The following is a 19,045-nucleotide window of genomic DNA, read 5'->3' on the forward strand; positions in this document are numbered from 1 at the left end:
TTTATACATTTACTATAATTTTATCAAGTCAAAATATGTATTTGCCTGTGCAAAATCTCAAGAGATTTATTATTCTCAAGAGAGACAAATGATTGATGATATGTATAATGATATGTAATGATAACTGTTTAGAGTAAGAAAATGATTTATGCCTTTCACCAGTTTTGCTTTCAGTGTTTTATTAAGCACAACATCAAATATGCATAAAGGCATATCATTATATCGGGGGTGTTCTGTGTCCTGAAAGAAAAACATTGCACACACATTCATATACCATGGTTCAAAATGCCATGTTTATAAAGGCCCAGGCCAGGCAGACATCCTCTCCAGTGTGGAAGGAGTTTGCATAAATGCACCAGTAGAAGAGGATCCACGAGAAGAGGAGCTGCTTATATGCAATTTCTTCACATCCTTCTTTTCTGGTAAAAGACAACATAAAACATAGGACACTAAACACAGTAACATGCTACAATGTAGGAATTATATGCATGTCTGTTTTTCAAGCAAGATCGGTAGGATCTATATTCTTATGAAGTATAACAACTTTTGCTATTACCGATCTAATTTGTTCGATTTTATTTTGAAGTTTTAAAATCACCGAAATCTTGAAAAAAGTACACAATTACTACATTTACAACAATAAATATTGTATTTATTCATTTAATTGAACTTTAGTATTCTAAATTCTAAAAAAATTTAGTATTCTAAATTCTAGTTTCAGTAAGAACACACAGCATTACTCTCTCACCTTTATCAGATAATTTCTTACAAATCAGTTGAAATGTCTGAGGTGGGGTTGATTTGAGCAGTGAGGAGACATCTACGTGTCTGCTTCCAAAATGTTTATTGTAGGTGGTCTGCAGTTTACTGTTTTCTGGATTATTGATGTGGCTTTGAATCAATGTAGGAACTAAAATGTAAAAGAAAAGTGTCATTCATCTCTACACTGTAAATAAAAAAATAAAAAAAAGAAGTTACCTGGTTGCCTTACAATTTTGAGTTCATTGAATTTAAAATTTTGAGTTAATCGACAACCTTTATTCAAATATTATTTAAAGATTTTGTAAGCATATTGGGTAATTGTGTGTTTATTTGTTATGACGCAGTGAAACATGCCAAATTGTGCTATTTCATGATTCAGCACATTTTTATGTGGTTCACTGAACCAATTTCCTTCATTGTATCAACTCAAATTTTTAATTTCAATAAACTCAAAATTTTAAAGCAACCAGGTTACTTACTTTTTTAGGTTAAACCAACAATATTTTTTACGAATATCAATATATAGATTACGATTACAGAATACACGATTAGGAAAAGTGTACATTTAGAATGTTTTACAAGCTGTAAAAAATAATTACATATTTATTATTTTAGTATCACTGAGATTATTTATTACTAGATTTTTTTATTTTCATGTGGAATTTATTTAATGTTTTAGTAATTTTATGTTGTATCATTTTTATTTTATTCAAAACTATGTCTATATAGATTTCAAAATGTTTATTTCAGTTTTAGTTATTTTAAATTGTTAAATTTTAAATAAGTTTAAATGTAATTTTATTTCTGCAAAGTAATGTTTTTATAGTATTATATATATATATATATATATATATATATATATATATATATATATATATATATATATATATATATATATATATATATATATGAAAACCTATTCTAGTAGACCCCAAAAACAAAATCAAGACTTTGTAAAAGGGCATAAGATGGCCCCTTTAACAATAACTGCATAATTATAAAGTGTATTTTGCCTAATTGTCAACTAACTTAAACAGGGGTCCTCCAGAAGGATCTAAGGCATGCTAGCTGGCAACATAGGATTCCATTCATTATGCTAAGCTAAGCTAGCGGCGATCCTGCTAAACTAAAACAATGCATGCACTGAGACAAAAATGCATTTGCCCTCATATCTAAATGTAGGAAAGTAGTTGAATATGCGCCCTATTTCTAAAAATGGCGGAGTGTTCCTTTAATGCATGTATGAAAGATGCTTATATACATTTACTGTGAAAGTTCCATATACAAATAATCTTTCATTGAAAATGTTCTTCTTCAGATATATCCAACATTAAGTATAGCCAATTTAAGTTTGGAAACCATATGTTGTATTCATAATGTCACACTATTTATCTAATAGTTCTAACATAATCGTATGTGGGGGTCCTTGGCATCTCAAAGTTCGAAAGCCCCTAAACTAACTGACCGATTAACTCTTATAACTTAAAATGAACTTGCCATTCAACTTGTACATCCTTTCATGTCTAGTCTACCCGTTTGTGTTTGCGTTGTGTCTAGGCTACTGACTGGGTTGGTTGTCTTCAATTTCAAACAATGTAGTTTGGTATTTTAGCCCTAGTTGAAACAGAAATGTTGCAGGTTTGCGGAAGCTTACCAATACCCCTTGCTGCTATACCATGCAGCTTATTGCACCCATAGCGAGTGTTGTTCCCCAGAAGCTCATGTGTCGATTTGGGTGGACGATAGTTGTGTCTCATTTCAGTCTGGGTATAGTAGTGGCCAGCATGACTGAGGTTGAAAGGAGCAAAGGTTGCATGGTTCTTCATAATCCCTGTGATGCGGACAGAATATAACAAGAAATTGAGATGTTTCAGTCATAATAAGATAGACAATCTTTGGAACCACGAGGCCTTGGCATTAAATAAGATTCAAATATCTTTTAATGTGTATAGTAATTCTTAGAACTCACCTTGAGGTAATCCAATAAAGTCAGTCCTGTAGGTCGACCTGTACTGGGCACTCAGAGCCTTTTGGATTTCCTTCTCAGTCAAAGGAAGTTGAAGAGAGGAACTACCATCAATGTGTTTCACTTGATCTGCAGTACGCCTCCATACCATGAATGCCTTTGTGTCAAAAAATATATAAAAAAATATATATATAAAATGAGTATGATGGCTACACTCTTTCCAAAGTACAAAAGTAAAGTGGAAAAAGGTTTTTCAGAATAAACTGTTCTTCACACTATGAAATAAAAATGGTTATTTTAAGAACTGTTCACTGAAAGGTTCTTTGTGGAACCGATTGTTCTGTGGAATATGTGGTATTAAGTGTGCATTCTGAAGATCTCTGTGCTACTGATGTTCTTTTTGTTTAACAACCAGAATACACATTCATACAAGCAGCTTTCATGCTTATTACACATTACAATACAAACCAACAAACACAGGAAGTAAATTTTTTTGCCATTTACCTGGTTTGGGTGTGGGTTGTTCCTTCTGTTTCCTGATGCTGTGGCAGACCTTATACAGGCAGTCTTTGACAAAGGCTTCCAGCAGAAGTCTTCACTGTATGCAGTCGCACCCACCGGCTCATCCAGTGAATGTGCATTTCTATAGACCTTACCAGATGTTTTTGACCTTGTATTTAAAACAGATTGAACAAAAAGAGAGATGATCCTCAATTTAGACATTTGCATCACTTCTGTTAACAGGAAACTCACCATATTTGAGTTGGATTAGATGAGATGGGTCTATAGATGAAATCTCTTTTATGAGAGGTTTCATACACATCCCATTTTTTGTTAACATCTAGATTAAAATGCACATTGAAAAAAAAAACATGAATTATGCATTGAAAACAAATATAATACAATAAAAATAAACGTGTCAAACCATAATTTGCCATGGCTGTCTTAACAGATATTAAATATCTGATTCTGCTATTGTTGTCCAAACGACAATATGTCCAGAATCTAATGCGGAAGCCCGTCGTGCGCTGTCCTGTATTACTTTTGATGCACCTGTTTTAGGAAAATTGTAGCCTGTTGATGTGAAATGCAAATGTCCATGTGATCGGATATGTTTTATGAAATGGCGTTGTTATAGGAAACGCACAACAACGTGCGCGCTAGAGCAATCTGACGCTCCGCGGGGGTCTTTCTCCGTGTACAAGGCCGCGCGTGAACGCATGCTTACCTAAAAACCAGCTGACAATGTCAAACGCCAAAAAGGTAGACACTAGCATACTGAAGCAAGGTTCCACGTTTATGATTTCGACTGAAATAATTGCCCTTTATGGAAAACAAGACATTAAAGCAGGCAAAGGGCAGAAATGTCTTTTTCTGCATATTTTTAATGATTTTTTATAATAAAATAGGATCCACGGCCCACGAAATATATTTATTTTATCACGTTCTTAATACTCCAAAAATCATTACAATTAAAGAAACAGAATCATTAAATTCCTCTTTTCCAACCTACAGGAGTCAGTGTTTTGTATTATGGCGTAGCGCCGCTCAGTGGAAACTATGATGAGGTGCATTTCAAGATTTCCAGGATCACATGAATAAGGAACGCAAATGTACAGACTTAATACAGAACATAGAAGAAAAAAGCATAAACTATACATAATAACAGCAACAATTAACATTATCTCGACAAAATATTGCGTCCTTTAACAAAATAAATTTAAAAAGTCGTGCTGCAGGCAGCATGTGACCAATTCTTGGACAATTTACTACGAATGTGGTTGTAAATGAGCAAGTGTATAATAAAGTATTCCTATTTGATTTATTCACGTTATAGAAACTTAATGGGTTTTGCTTTGTTTTGTTTTGTTTTCTTCTTTTGGACTCAGAAACGTTACGTGGTAGTGTATATAATACAACAACGGCAATAATAATAATAATAATAATAATAATAATAATAATAATAATAATAATAATAATATAAAACGCAGAATTATGTCAGACGATGTCACTGTCAGTCTGTCAACGATGACATAGCAAACAATTGCATGTGACTTCTATGTTCCACGTGCTATAGAACAATTTCACTAGTTTGTCGAAAGTAAAATTCGTGCATGGATCAAAAATCAGCTTTTGCATTTGCACGATTTTAAAGCAGGCACGCGAATGAATGCATAATGTAAAATTGTGAATATGCAATGACGTCGCGTGATAAATATTGACAGTTATGTATGCTTTGCGTTCTAATCAGAAGATGATCGAGGAACGTCTATGGTTGTGAAAACAATTTTGTAACTGTCGCTTTTTTTCTTCCGACAGTTGTCAGCGTGCAGTCGGCCAATGCTGTGGAATCATTGAAATGAAATATGTATTTAAAGCAAATGTTCATCATACAGTTTGAAACCTTACTTTAACGACAACCCTGTGCTTTACATGTACTAGAGTAAGTTCACAGCAGTACAAAACGGTGTCTGAAACTACACTTGTACCAATGGATGGTTTTTCATATTTACGCGCCGTTGAAAAAATATGACGTTTTGTCGATGAACAGCCAACCACACCTCAGCTCTCGTAGGGGCTATAGTGCGCCGACAGCCAATCACGGGCGCTCAGAACTTGGCGGTAGCCAATAGGATTCGTGACTGTATCCTGTGTCTCTCGTGAGCGGAGGGTTCTGCACGCACTTGGAAGAGCGCGCATCGGTGTTATTGTACTTCAAAGCACCATTATCTAGGCATCCACAGAAGCTGCAAATAGAGAAGGCTGGTAAGTTTTGTCAAAATACCATTGTCAAGGCCGTATTTAACTGTTTTTCAAATAACGTCGTATATTACTACACATTTCCCTTCGTAGTTGCGTGGTAATTTCGTGAACGCAACGCAGAGCGACCAATCTTTGTCAGAATCTATTCGCCAGTCATTCAGTCAGTGAGCACGTAGTGAAATGTCCTGAATGAAAAAATCTTTTGAAGATAGAACATTATTGCTTTTTTCTTGTGAAATGACAGTATTCTAATAGTCTTTAATATGATGGGCTGTAATATTGTCATGTAGCCATCCCAGCTAAAGCAGTTAGCTTTTTAAGGTCTTTTGGGGGGTGTTATTGTGTGAGCCGTGCTTTGCATTCTCACTTGCAGACTAAAATAACACCTCCGATAGATTTACCAGTCCCGAGGGAATGTGTTCGTCATTGTGTGCATTTTTTCTCTGAACGGGACGTGTACGGCCGTGTTCTGTAATATAATATGGCTGGCTTGCGGAGGATACTCAGTGCGTTTTGCCTGTGAGTGGCGGGGGATGGAGACGGACGGGGTGTAAGCGCCATTCAACTTAACTAATGAAATTAAATTCATTTAAGCTCATTTGCAATGCTTTTTCAACTCGTACAACACCCCGAGGGTCTATATCAGTGAACGCCGGTGTTTTACAAGCGAACTCGGGGGGTAAAATTATATTTATATTGTTTCCCTCCGCCAGTGTTGTGTGTGTATGCGGCTCTGGCTGGCAGACATAAAGGGAGGAGAGAGAGTGGAAGCCATGTTGGCTCCGCTAGCTGTGCTCATGTGGCTCCAGTTGAACGGCGGCCTAACGAGAGCGAAACTCCCATTGCATAGCGCTTATAGTTACAGACACTGTGTCCATACAGACCGACTTCTTCCATAGGGGAGGCGAGAATATCGGAAAGCGGCCGGACAGGGGCGAAAAACGGACAAAGTGCGGTGATTTTAGGTCCTAGAAATTACCCAGGAATGTGGGAGGAGACAATTGAGGGGGACTTTCTCTCATGAAGACGGCTTTTTCAAAATGGAAGAAGAAATATTATTGTTGCACCGTTTAGGCATTTTAAGGCGGGCCCAATGTAATCTATCTGCCTGCTCATGGTCGATACTGCTATCAATGTTCCGTTAATGGGAAATACACATGAAGGGAAATAAAATAGCAGGAATGAATATTAAATCATTAAATGTGCGATTTTATTCACAAAATGGAGGATGTCCTTGTCTTTCACCGTGAACCTGAGGCAGTCTTTTGTGCATCTCACCGTCCATCTCAACGTGATTTCACTGCACATTTCATCATAGTCTAATCACTTTTTATTTAAAATAAATAAGTCCCCCACATTGCAATTATATATATATATATATATATACATACACCGGTATATCAATAAAATATAATTACATTATAAACATACACTGTAAAAAATATATTTAAAAAAATAAGTTGCCTGTTTGCCTTAGAATTTTAAGTTCATTGAAATTAAAAATTTGAGTTAATACAATGAACACTTTTGAGAATCAACAACCGTATTCAAATATTTAAAAAAATATTTTATAAGCATATTGGGTAATTGTGTGTTTTAATTATGATGACGCAGTAAAACATGCCAAATTGTGCTACTTTCATTATTTATCACATTTTTTAAGTGGTTCAGATACAATAATATTTTGAGTTTCTATTAATTAAACCAATTTCCTTCATTGTATCAACACTTTTTTATTTCAATAAACTCAGCATTTTAAGGCAAGTTAATCATTTCAAGTGTTCGTTTTTAAAATAAGTTTAGTTTTAGTTAGTTATTTGTTGCTATAAAAACGGGGGGGGGGGGGGTGACGTCATGATTGACAGCAGAGATCGACGTCTTCTCTGAGTGAAGTTGTCACTGAGGCACTAACTGACTTTTTTTCTGAATTTTTGGGAGCAGATTGGAGCTATAGCTTTAATTTCTACATTTCCATAACTGTTTATTTCACACCAACATAATGAATTGTTCTGCATCTGTGAGAGTGTGGGTGGGCTTTTGATATCGCGACTGTACTTCCTGCTCTATTCTGTGCAACTCCGGTCACGAAATCACTACTGTAGACTCGGTCCCAAGATGTCAGCGCCGTACAGGCCGTCTGAAAGCTTCAAATCTGGCAAGCGGAAATGGATGATGTCGAGTCGTCCATATTTTTTTACGGTCTATGGTCAAGACAATCTCCTGAACTCTAAACTGAGGCCCTGTCCACACAGAGACGCGTTGTTCAGCTGTATACGTATTAGTGTTGCACAATATACCAGTACTAGAAAAGTATCCTGTATACCCTGCTATTACAAACAGTACAATATGGACTTTTATTTGTACCGGTACTTTAAGGAGGACAGCGCCTATATGAGATTCATTTTACTGAACTGATCTGTCCAACACTGAACTCACGAATCGGTGTGTAATCATTTACTCACAACACCCCTGAAATGAGAATTAAGTGTGCTTTAAACAAGAGGGGTTAGTAAGAATAAGTATTAATAATCCACAGTATTTTCATGTAATATTGATAATGTGTAGTAAATTACCACTAAAAAAATTAGTTTAGACTGCAATAAGGTGAAAGCAGAACAACGCAAGTTAAATTGTTTATGGCAGAGAATTAGACTATTTGTTATTTTAATTTTTAATGCTGCTTTTTAATAATTGTTGCCAAAATAATGAATCAGTAAACCATGCAAACTGTGTTAAAATGAGGAACTAAAGAAACAAACATCAACACATCATACATAATGAGATATCAAAATTAGATGAGCAACAAAAAGCAAAAAAAATGTTTGCATTTATTTTACATTTATTGTCAGTATTGGGCTCACAGATCACGCGGGTAGGTAATTTTACTGTTGGGGTGTGTGTGCGCGTGCATGCGTGTGTGTGTGTGTGTGTGTGTGGATGACCATGACTGGTTAGCCACCACGAAGACCATTTCTGACCCAGGAAAAACCCTGATTTATTATTTTATTGTGAGATTATTCTAGCACTGCTAGCACTCTCCTCCTAGCACTAGGGCTGTCTCTTTTTATTCGATATTCGAATATGCATTCGAACATGACGTGAAATATCCGTAATCGAACTATAAATAAACTATCCGCTTTCTAAAGTGCCATGTATATCGCTTTTTATTTTATTTTACAGTCTATAGGTATGTTTATGGAGCACTGTAATTGGTTTAAAAATCCAATCCAAATGAAAATGCTCCATATAAATAATCGAAATAAAGATGTCTAAAACGAATTAAATTGTAATTGGTTTAAGAGGGGTGGGATAAACCTTTTCATGAACCGATCAAGCAAAAAATTTCACCATGTAAATGACCTGACTGGATTACTTGCGTCCTTATGTGACGTGATGCAGCATGCGCCTCCACCACTGAAGAGCACGTGCTGCGTTCACAGTCACACAAGGCTATAATGTTGACAAGAGATGAAAGCTTATTTTTCTGAGGGGTAAACTTTCTATTTCGTAAGAAGTTATGAAAATAACATTGGAATAATGACACAGACACCCTCTCTTGACAGCGTTTGTCCAAGGCACTTTTTACTTCAACTGTGCCTGAAAGAAGAATACATTTTTTCTGAGATGATTATTACACTTTACAACAAATAAACAGCTTTTATAAAACCTTGAGGCCGTTTAGAGTTGCTATGGTATTCGTGAACACATTCCAGCTGCTGGAGAGGACAGCGGCAACATTTCTAATGTTGCAGACACATTGTGTGCGCATGTCACAAAATTATTCTGATTGAAAGTCAGCACATGTAAACCCCAGATCGGTTTAGATATGGTCTCATGTAAACAGTCCACTGAATCTTTCAATCGTAATTATTCATATCGGAATGACAAAAGAGTGTGCATGTAAACGTGGCTAATGATTAGACCGTTTGTTTTTAATTTTATTGTTTGCCATCTTATCCAATAGAGAGCGCTCTAAACGTATTGTAGCGTAGGCCCATGACCAAATGTAGGCTCGTAGATATTCGAATATATTAGAATACATTGCTTGATATTCGAATTAGATTTTTCTAAAAAATGACAGCCCTAATGTATACTACATCGTTTTGAGTCGTTTTCATTGCTCTCGTGTTTACGCAGATATTTCTTGAAACAAGGAGAAAAAAAAGATCGGATTGGAAAAGCTCTGGCTTCGTGTGGACGGGCCTGAATGTCAAAATGGGAAAGAAAGGTGATTTAAGCAATTTTGAGCGTGGCATGGTTGTTGGTGCCAGACAGGCCGGTCTGAGTATTTCACAATCTGCTCAGTTACTGGGATTTTCACGCACAACCATTTCTAGGGTTTACAAAGAATGGTGTGAAAAGGGAAAAACATCCAGTATGCGGCAGTCCTGTGGGCGAAAATATCTTGTTGATGCTAGAGGTCAGAGGAGAATGGGTCGACTGATTCAAGCTGATAGAAGAGCAACTTTGACTGAAATAACCACTCGTTACAACCGAGGTATGCAGCAAAGCATTTGTGAGGCCACAACACGCACAACCTTGAGGCGGATGGGCTACAACAGCAGAAGACCCCGCCAGGTACCACTCATCTCCACTACAAATAGGAAAAAGAGGCTACAATTTGCAGGAGCTCACCAAAATTGGACAGTTGAAGACTGGAAAAATGTTGCCTGGTGTGATGAGTCTCAATTTCTGTTGAGAAATCCAGATGGTAGAGTCAGAATTTGGCGTAAACAGACTGAGAACATGGATCCATCATGCCTTGTTACCACTGTGCAGGCTGGTGGGGGTGGTGTAATGGTGTGGGTTAGGGGTGTGCCATATCATATCGTCCGCGATAATACCGGTATAAATTTTTACATGATAAAAAAGTGTCATATCGCATTTACTTTCCCTAGTGCGCACAATAACACCTGTCTGAGTGAGAAGAGCAGCATGTCAGCCTCCGATGATGATGATTTAGTACCTAAAAGGGAGCTACTTGGTTACAAGAGGTCAGCTCTCTTGACAACTGACATAACATGAACAGCTTATGGCTGATTTTGATGTTTGCCATGCAGATTTAACGGGAAGGGTAACATTGACGTTTATTTTTGTTAATTATGACTTAAGTTAGTTAGATCTAGCATTGTGCACGCTTCGAATGAGACACAGAGATAAAGTGAGTAGTGTATAAAGTAATACGTTTATTTGAATGAATGGATTATAGCATTTATTTTAATTACAGAGAGATAGAGAGAGAGAGAGAGAGAGACATACATGCGTGACTGTGTCTGTTCAGCGTCTCTTAACAATGCAGATGTTTGTTTATTACTTTAAAATAGCGAGTAACCCCAACATTGCTGAGAAATATAATGTAGTGACCCAGTAGCTTAGATCTTTTGTTGCTAAAAGTCGCGGGCGGCGTTGATAACCAGTTTCCGTGCTCCTGAATCTGCAGCGCAATCTGTATGCGAGTGACGTGTGTGTGTGTATGTGTGTGCGCGCTTCATAATGAAAACGGCTCATACAGAACGGTATTTTAGCAAACTTGGAATTACCTCTGCTATTGTACACCTTCCCAATCAGAACTGAATATTCAGACACCATGACATAAATTACTTTAGTTATTGCTAAACTAAATGTTATATAGGCTAGGCCTATAAAATGAGTAAGAAGAAAGGCCTCCTTGCTGAATAAATGTATTAAGTGCCCCCCACCAAAAAAAAAAAAAAAATCATCAATCTCATCATTGACATCAGCTCATTGGAAAAGGATAAACAATGCCTTTAATTTTATTTGCAATAATAAATGCGGCTGCCTACCAGTTGCAATAACCAATAAAACTTTGTTCCATATATTTTTTGCTATATCGTTATCGCAAATATTCCTGAAATATTGTGATATAATTTTGAGGCTATATCGCCCACCCCTAGTTCTTGGCACACTTTAGGCCCCTTAGTGCCAATTGGGCATCGTTTAAATCCCACGACCTACCTGAGCATTGTTTCTGACCATGTCCATCCCTTTATGACTGCCATATACCCATCCTCTGATGGCTACTTCCAGCAGGATAATGCACCATGTCACAAAGCTTGAATCTTTTTCAAATCGGTTTCTTGAACATGACAATGAGTTTACTGTACTAAAATAATAATTAGTTACATTTAGTTACATCGCATTTAATTAATTATATAAAATGGCCCCAACAGTCACCAGATCTTAACCCAATAGAGCATCTTTGGGATGTGGTAGAATGGGAGCTTCGTGCCCTGGATGTGCATCCCACAAATCTCCATCAACTACAAGATGCTATCCTATCAATATGGGCCAACATTTCTAAAGAATGCTTTAAGCACCTTGTTGAATGCCATGGAGAATTAAGGCAGTTCTGAAGGTGAAAGGGGTCAAACACAGTATTAGTATGGTGTTCCTAATAATCCTTTTGTGTGTGTTTGTGTGTGTTTGTGTGTGTTTGTGTGTGTGTGTGTAATGCACTCTGAGGGACATAACTCAGGCCATCCTTAAAAATATTCTTGTTTGCCGTAACCCGACCGACCCTGTCAATTTAGGGCCGACTCAATTTTGTATTTTTTTTCCCTTTTAGTCCGACCGACTTGCCGGTTGTAAATTGGCTTTAAGACCGACCAATTTCTTTTTTTACTTTTCAAACAACTAATACAACAGTAATAAAATAATATGAATTATATTTTAGTAAGTATTATAAATGTATAAATTGCCTGGGCCATACAAACGAAGGCTACGTTCTTTCGTTTATAGAAAAACCTGTGACGTCATCTATGTTTACACTATGGTTAACGGATGTCACACTATGGCCAGCACGTGCGTTCGTTTCGGCCATGGTTTCGGCTCGGCTCATACTCTCATTCACTGTAACGTTTTAAAGCCCTGTCGGAGATTTCGCCGCATTGTGTGATAGGAGTCAGGAGGACCATGGACACGTTACACACACCAGGCAAGTGCACTGCAGAGGGGAGGGCTTTGAGCCCCTGTCCTTTTTGAAAATGAATCAAAAGTGCCCCCTCAACATTTATCATTACTATATTGTGGCGAATAAAATAGATTTTGAATTATAATTAATATAACAACGTGTACAAAACAGTAACAAATGGTTGAAAAGCCGTTTATCTAGTCTCTGTCAGTCTGAAATGTCGTTGTCATAACGCTTTGCTATGGGTAGCGTGCTCTGCTCAACCCCAGCGCGTGGTGGGAGCGGCGGGACTGGTTGTAACTTGAAAAATAATGCTTTATGTATGGTTCTGTCGATGGATACACGTGCTGGCTCCTCAGTGATAGGCTACACTACAACAGCGATAATAAAAGAAAACGTGGGCAAAACGGTCTATCTTTGTAAACTGTGTTCAATGCATGCGAGTGCTGCCGTATGACCAGTCATTTTCGGCATCATCACTCAGTATATTCGCCAGAAGACGCGAATGAGAACCCTCTGCAGTGAGAGAAGATCTGTCTCTTTGCGCAGCGCGCGCACGTCTCACAGCGCGCAAATATTGAGTTCTTTCAAGTCTTGCGTTTGAACGGATAAACTCACACAAAAAGTATGTCAACATGTCGATCTTGATGAGTATCCATCAGACAGTCTGTATATGCCTTAAGAGAACTTTATACAGTTGAGAAAGACGATGCATATCTCTGTATTAGGTCTTAAAGGGGCAGTAGCCTTTACTGCTCTCTGTCAAACAAAAGATAAGGACTCACTCACTGCTCTTGATTAAATAGCTGGTTATAGACTTAATTAATTGAATTCATAAAAACAACTTTTTGCTTTTTAAGGAAGCCACTTCAGAGACAGACACAGATAGTTGCGTGTTCACAATCGAGCGTAAAACGACCCCTTTTTACACAATCAAGCGTAAAAATAAGAAACATATCACGGGAAAATACTAAAACGGGAAGACAGCGGGAAAAGAGCTAAAATACGTGAGAAACCTGGAAAAAAAGGGAGGGTTGACAGCTTTGAGTCAATGACAGCTAGCTGGTGGGTGGACACTTTTCTTTAAGAATGCACCGGAAATTTATGCAATAAACATGTTTTTGACAAATATTTCAATTTGTTTGTGGTCTATATAGCCTGCAATTAGCCTACACGCCCGAAGGCACGGCTTGAAGACCCAGTCAGTGATGTCACGATATGCCAATTTGTTTAAATTCATACCTACGTAATCACCATCACCAAAAATGTACTTTTTTTTTTGTATTAAAATTTGAAGAAAAAAATATAGACCTACCTACCGACCCTTTTTTTAATTTTTTTTTTTTTTTCCATTTTTTTTTAAATTTTTCTGTATATGCCTTAAGTGAACTTTATACAGTTGCGAAAAACGATGCATAACCATGCATTATGTCTTAAAGGGGCAGTAGCCTTTACTGCTCTGTTTGATGTCAAACAAAAGATAAGGACATCACTCACTGCTCTTAATTGAATAGCTTTTGTAAGTTGAATAAGGATTAATCTTTAATTTAAACAGTTAAATATGCAGTTATTTTACATTTGATTACTTCATTCAATTTATGTACCTAAAAACTAATGTTAGACCTACCTGAAAAACCCAAAAAGCATTATTTTATTAGTATCTTTGCTTGATAGTATTTATTTGTGCTGCTGCTTGTATTAGTTATTTTCTTTATTTTTATTAGTCCTTTTTTCCCCTGAACATAGCAATAACGAAACGTACTGAAACTGTGAACCTAAAACCGTGATACAAACCGAACCGTGAGCAATCATGACTGAAAAAAGGTTGGGAAACACTGACATAACTATATATATATATATATATATATATATATATATATATATATATATATATATATATATATATATATATATATATATATATATAGTTATGTCAGTGTTTACCAACCTTTATATATATATATATGTGTGTTAATATAATATACATATATATATATATATATATATATATATATATATATATATATATATATATACACACACACACACACATATCGATCAGGCATAACATTATGATAGGCGAAGTGAATAACACTCCCACTGATCTGATTGGCAGCATGTGAACATTTTTTTCTCAAAGTTGATGTGATAGAAGCAGGATAAATGGGCAAGTTGAGTTTGATACGGGCCAAGTTGTGATGGCTAGACGACTGAGTCAGACCATCTCCAAACTGCTGCTTTCGTGGGGTGTTCCTGCTCTGCAGTGGTCTATATCTACCCTAGACCAATATTTATATGCAGCCTTCAATAATTCCTATTAAATTGCTGTGGAAAAAAGCAGTACATACATGTAGGAAGCATTTGCATAAATATTGTACAAGAATATAAAATGAGTATAGCGTGTCACCTTTGTTTAGAATTTTTGTTTGTTTGTTTTTTTAGAGTGTAAAGATGGGTAAAGATCCAAGGAAGCCCAGGGGAAAGATGTCCTCTTATGCCTACTTTGTGCAAACCTGTCGTGAAGAACACAAAAAGAAGCACCCTGAAGCCTCTGTTAACTTCTCTGAATTCTCCAAGAAGTGTTCAGAGCGATGGAAGGTACTGTTCTAAAAAACATGTATAGTATGCTGCTATATTATATAAATATTATATTTGTTGTGCTTTTGGGCTTACTCAGAAAAATCTTTTGTAATGTAACTTGCACTTTTTGATACAGCTTTTTCTCGTTCTAAACAGACAATGTCTGCCAAAGAGAAGGGTAAGTTTGAGGATATGGCAAAGCAAGATAAGGTTCGCTATGAGAGAGAAATGAAGAACTACATCCCACCGAAGGGAGAGAAGAAGAGGCGATTTAAGGACCCGAACGCACCCAAGAGACCACCGTATGTTCAAGCTTTGCACTGCTATTAAAAATCTAGCATTTTTCAAGATGGTTCGGTTTGACATGTTTCCTACCCCCTCAAGGTCGGCGTTCTTTATTTTCTGTGGTGACTACCGCCCTAAGATTAAGGGTGAGAACCCAGGTCTTTCCATCGGAGACATTGCCAAGAAGCTTGGGGAAATGTGGAACGGCTCATCGGCTGAGGTGAAGCAGCCCTATGAGAAGAAAGCTGCAAAGCTTAAGGAGAAGTATGACAAGGTAGTGTATAGTTTCGTTTTTCTTTCCTCCCCGAGTTTCCTTCAATGTTGTCAACCTTTTAGAAGCACCTGCCCTATTTGTTCATTTTTATTTTATTTTATTTAGGATATTGCCCTATACCGCACAAAGGGAATTGCAGGCTTGTCCAAAAAAGATGGTGGGGATGATGATGATGAGAACGAAGATGAAGACGAAGAGGAGGAGGAGGACGAAGATGAGGAGGATGATGAGTAGATGAGCTACTGATGTAGCCTAAGTTCTTGTTCATGCCATAAACCCAATTGTACACGATTCACATCTTCAAACGTAATACAGCAGAAACAAGAATTGTTAGGCTGTGTATATGCGACGTTTTTAAGATGTACAGTGTTATTCTCCTTTTGTAAAGTTAACACTATGTGTCTTCAGTCTTTAAAATGTTCTTTTTTATCTTTGTTTTTCGTTAGTGGTAGTTCTTTGCCAGGAACAGCTTAAGGTTGAATGATATGATTTGAACTGTTTCTCTGAAGGTGCATAGCACAGTTATCTGGTTCATGTAGATCTGTAGTGCACTATCATATTAGTTTTTAAAAATACTTTTCGTATTTGCTGTCATAAGGTCCTTTAACTGTACTTTGAATACCACTCTAATTACAAGAATGCAGCTTTGTTTGACATTCAAGAATGTGTCTGAAGTAAACATTTCTTTTTTTAGAAAACTGTCCTGATTTTTTTTCTCTTCCGTAGCTACTGTAGTGACAGAGATTAAGCATAGTATACTTAATATGTAAAGTGATTGTATCAAATATGAATAATTCTTCCTCATCTAAGAAGTGTGATCGGTTCATGTATGCGTTCATTAATATTGCAAAAGCAACAAAGAAATGATCTGCTTCAGCGAATTAAACATTGCAGCACGTTTAAGACTCTACAGGTTTTTGAATTATACACCTATTAAGTGCAATATAGATGAATTTCATAATGTTGCTTCACATAAAGCCTTTCCCCAGTGTTGCATGAAGTCGTGCTCTGGCATACAAATAAATGCAGTGTATGGAGCAAGCTATCAACAATTAAAAGAAGACTGTGCTCAGAAATGAAAAGTTAGATACACTCTCACTTATCAGAGAGCATAAAGGTAACCCAAAAAATTAAAAAATTGTTTGAAATAAGCAATGTAACTGATCAAGAGCATTGAATGTATGTTGAGGAATAAGTAAATACAGCGACACTCTGTGGCCGTGATGTGTAATTGCTTTGACTATTATACTACAGATGATGTCATCTTATTCAGGTTTCACCTTGACGGCTTCTGCAAGGACAAATTAACAGTATTCTAAACTATTGGTTAAATGGCTGATATTTCTGGTTATAAGTGAATTTACCTGTCGCAATAATGAGAAGCCCCACAAGAGAAAAGCACTACATATTTGTGACTACTCATGTATAAAACAAACAGCACTTGATGACACAATTGACCATTGATTACTTGACCTAAAGGCAATTATCTGGAAGATGGAAAAGGCGGTAACAATCAACACAAGGCTAGAAAAATGACTCATAGTTCCGCCAGAGGGCGCTAACCCTAATCAGTTTAAATAAAGTTAATGGAGCCTTTTGATTGCAGTTGACAAACAGTTAAAAAATAAATAAAAAGGTTTAAAATAGATTTTGACGTACTTTAAAGAAAATATCAGGGTAACAGTCCTTACTGTTGTTACAGTGCAAAAAAAGTTTTTAGAATAAAAGTGGTTGACAAAAATGTAAGATTTTTATTTTTAGACTTTTTTCCTTTTATACGTGTCTAAAAAGACAAGTAGGCCTGTATGAGATATGGAATCATTAACAATAAGCTTGTATAAATTAGACCCTTCCACACAAAACACAATGGCCTCACTTGCTGTATTTTCAATTAACAGAAAGCCACCCTGCATGACAAAGGAATTGGCAGCACTTTTGATAAAAAACAATAATGTACATTCATATATGGCAAGCTGTTTTCATTCGCAGGATAGGAATTCAATGATATATCAAGAATTCAATTACTGAAATCAATATATTTTCATATATCTAAAATGTCTTTCTTACTGCTAACAATCACATTCATGATATCAGAAATTAACATTGTCTAGTGGCAATTGAATTGTTGATATCAACAATAGAATTTTAATGGTAGCCTATGGTGACATTCACTAGTGAAACTATTACTCATATCAGAGGGGGTGGGGGGATGTCGAGCCACTGCCTGCCCTTTTAGATCACAGCGATTTCTTCCGAGGGAAAACCACACCAAAGGAATTCAAACTGTCGATTCCTATTAAATATATAAATTACAAATTATCTAATAGCCTATAAATATGAAGTGTATTTGTAATAGGATAGGCCTATGTTATTAAATTGCAGGGCTAAGTTGTGCAAAATCCTTTTTATTGTGCAAATGTGTCAGTAAATGTCCACAAATGTATTAAATTTCAGAGATCAGGTAAAAATCATACACTGGTTCATGGGTTCACACATAACCACTGAAAATTCGTAACATTTAAGCAGTTATGACGTAACGAAGCCTCGTTTACTAATATCACGTGACTTTTGCCATTCCGATCCAGAATCACTTGTTCGAAACAAATGATTCGCAGCTTCATGAAGCGTGTTTTGAAAGCGCTTATCACTATGGATGTAGCTGTTTTTAGAGTAGCCTAATATTTCCGAAGTTTTACTTTTCTTTTATTGTAGACTAATGTTTAACGGTTGCCTGGTGGCTCCCCCTTTTACAGCACCGTCACTCCATTCATTCACCTTTTGGGCGAGTGCCATTGGCATCCTCTAAATTCAAATTGAGACAGAAACAGGGCACAAGATCTCTTGGCTGCCTTAAAGCCTCGTTCACACCGCCAGCGATTTTGTCGCTGCATGTCGCCAGCGCCAGAGATTCATGTCGCTAGTGGGCGTTCCCACTACACGGGTTGCATATAAACGTCATTAAATATATTTGTACTATAGTACCGTTTTTATTACTAGTGTTTTGCAGAACAGAGCAAGTTATTAGAATACATACACACTGTACTGTAATAGGTAGACCATATTGCATGCAGTTTAGTCAAAACTTACTTTATATCCCCACAATCCCAGACACGTTTTTCCATGCATCATTTTTTTAAATGTGTCTCTGTATGTAGGCTACACAGAGACATATTATAAAGAACAGGGGGCTTGCTAAAAGCTAATATCAACAACTCCTCCGGACACCGCAGTAAAGCAGACGGATCACGTGCACTCCACTGACTTCACTCCTATTGGTTGTCGCTCGCGAAAATCGCTTCTCGTTTGCATAAAGTTGAAATTTCTGAACTTTTGTCGCGCGTCTCGTGTCGCTTGACACGCCCACATTCTGTCGCCAACGGTCACTGTCGCTCGTGTCGCCGGAAGTCGCCAGCGCTCCATTGAAATGAATGGGATCGTGTCGCTTTGTCGCTGCGTGTCGCTGGCGGTGTGAACGAGGCTTAAG

The 19,045-nt window shown here is 36.9% G+C and overlaps 2 protein-coding genes across 4 annotated transcripts; one reads left to right on the plus strand and one right to left on the minus strand.

The window, feature by feature from the left end:
* Positions 1 to 181: 181 nt before the first annotated feature.
* Positions 182 to 4,083, minus strand: LOC137085119 (testis-expressed protein 26-like). Of its 2 annotated transcripts, none has more exons than XM_067451679.1 (7): positions 3,957 to 4,083; positions 3,482 to 3,569; positions 3,233 to 3,398; positions 2,732 to 2,885; positions 2,417 to 2,593; positions 749 to 910; positions 182 to 419 (listed from the first exon to the last, which is right to left on the minus strand). In XM_067451679.1, the coding sequence occupies exons 1-7, from the start codon at positions 4,003 to 4,005 to the stop codon at positions 295 to 297; spliced, it is 921 nt and encodes a 306-aa protein (XP_067307780.1). In that variant the 5' UTR covers positions 4,006 to 4,083; the 3' UTR covers positions 182 to 294. The 2 variants fall into 2 exon arrangements, with proteins under 2 accessions (XP_067307780.1, XP_067307781.1); XM_067451680.1 differs by lacking the exon at positions 3,957 to 4,083 and adding an exon at positions 3,654 to 3,734.
* A 1,256-nt stretch (positions 4,084 to 5,339) lies between these two features.
* Positions 5,340 to 16,253, plus strand: hmgb1b (high mobility group box 1b). Of its 2 annotated transcripts, none has more exons than XM_067450453.1 (5): positions 5,340 to 5,494; positions 14,865 to 15,020; positions 15,159 to 15,304; positions 15,387 to 15,561; positions 15,667 to 16,253. In XM_067450453.1, the coding sequence occupies exons 2-5, from the start codon at positions 14,874 to 14,876 to the stop codon at positions 15,793 to 15,795; spliced, it is 597 nt and encodes a 198-aa protein (XP_067306554.1). In that variant the 5' UTR covers positions 5,340 to 5,494; positions 14,865 to 14,873; the 3' UTR covers positions 15,796 to 16,253. The 2 variants fall into 2 exon arrangements, with proteins under 2 accessions (XP_067306554.1, XP_067306555.1); XM_067450454.1 differs by having other exon boundaries at positions 5,343 to 5,490.
* The last annotated feature ends 2,792 nt before the right edge of the window (positions 16,254 to 19,045 follow it).

Source organism: Pseudorasbora parva, chromosome 8 (assembly GCF_024679245.1).
Source record: "Pseudorasbora parva isolate DD20220531a chromosome 8, ASM2467924v1, whole genome shotgun sequence".
In the NCBI taxonomy this organism is placed as follows: domain Eukaryota; kingdom Metazoa; phylum Chordata; class Actinopteri; order Cypriniformes; family Gobionidae; genus Pseudorasbora; species Pseudorasbora parva.

Bases quoted from the DNA above. Each gene is read 5' to 3' on its own strand.
- hmgb1b (XM_067450453.1), top strand. From the start codon at position 14,874: ATGGGTAAAGATCCAAGGAAGCCCAGGGGAAAGATGTCCTCTTATGCC. The intron at 15,305-15,386 runs GTATGTTCAAGC...TACCCCCTCAAG, and splicing joins AACGCACCCAAGAGACCACC to GTCGGCGTTCTTTATTTTCT. The intron at 15,562-15,666 runs GTAGTGTATAGT...TATTTTATTTAG, and splicing joins TTAAGGAGAAGTATGACAAG to GATATTGCCCTATACCGCAC.
- LOC137085119 (XM_067451679.1), bottom strand. From the start codon at position 4,005: ATGCTAGTGTCTACCTTTTTGGCGTTTGACATTGTCAGCTGGTTTTTA. The intron at 2,886-3,232 runs GTAAATGGCAAA...TTTGACACAAAG, and splicing joins ACAACCCACACCCAAACCAG to GCATTCATGGTATGGAGGCG. The intron at 2,594-2,731 runs GTGAGTTCTAAG...TCCGCATCACAG, and splicing joins CTTTATTGGATTACCTCAAG to GGATTATGAAGAACCATGCA.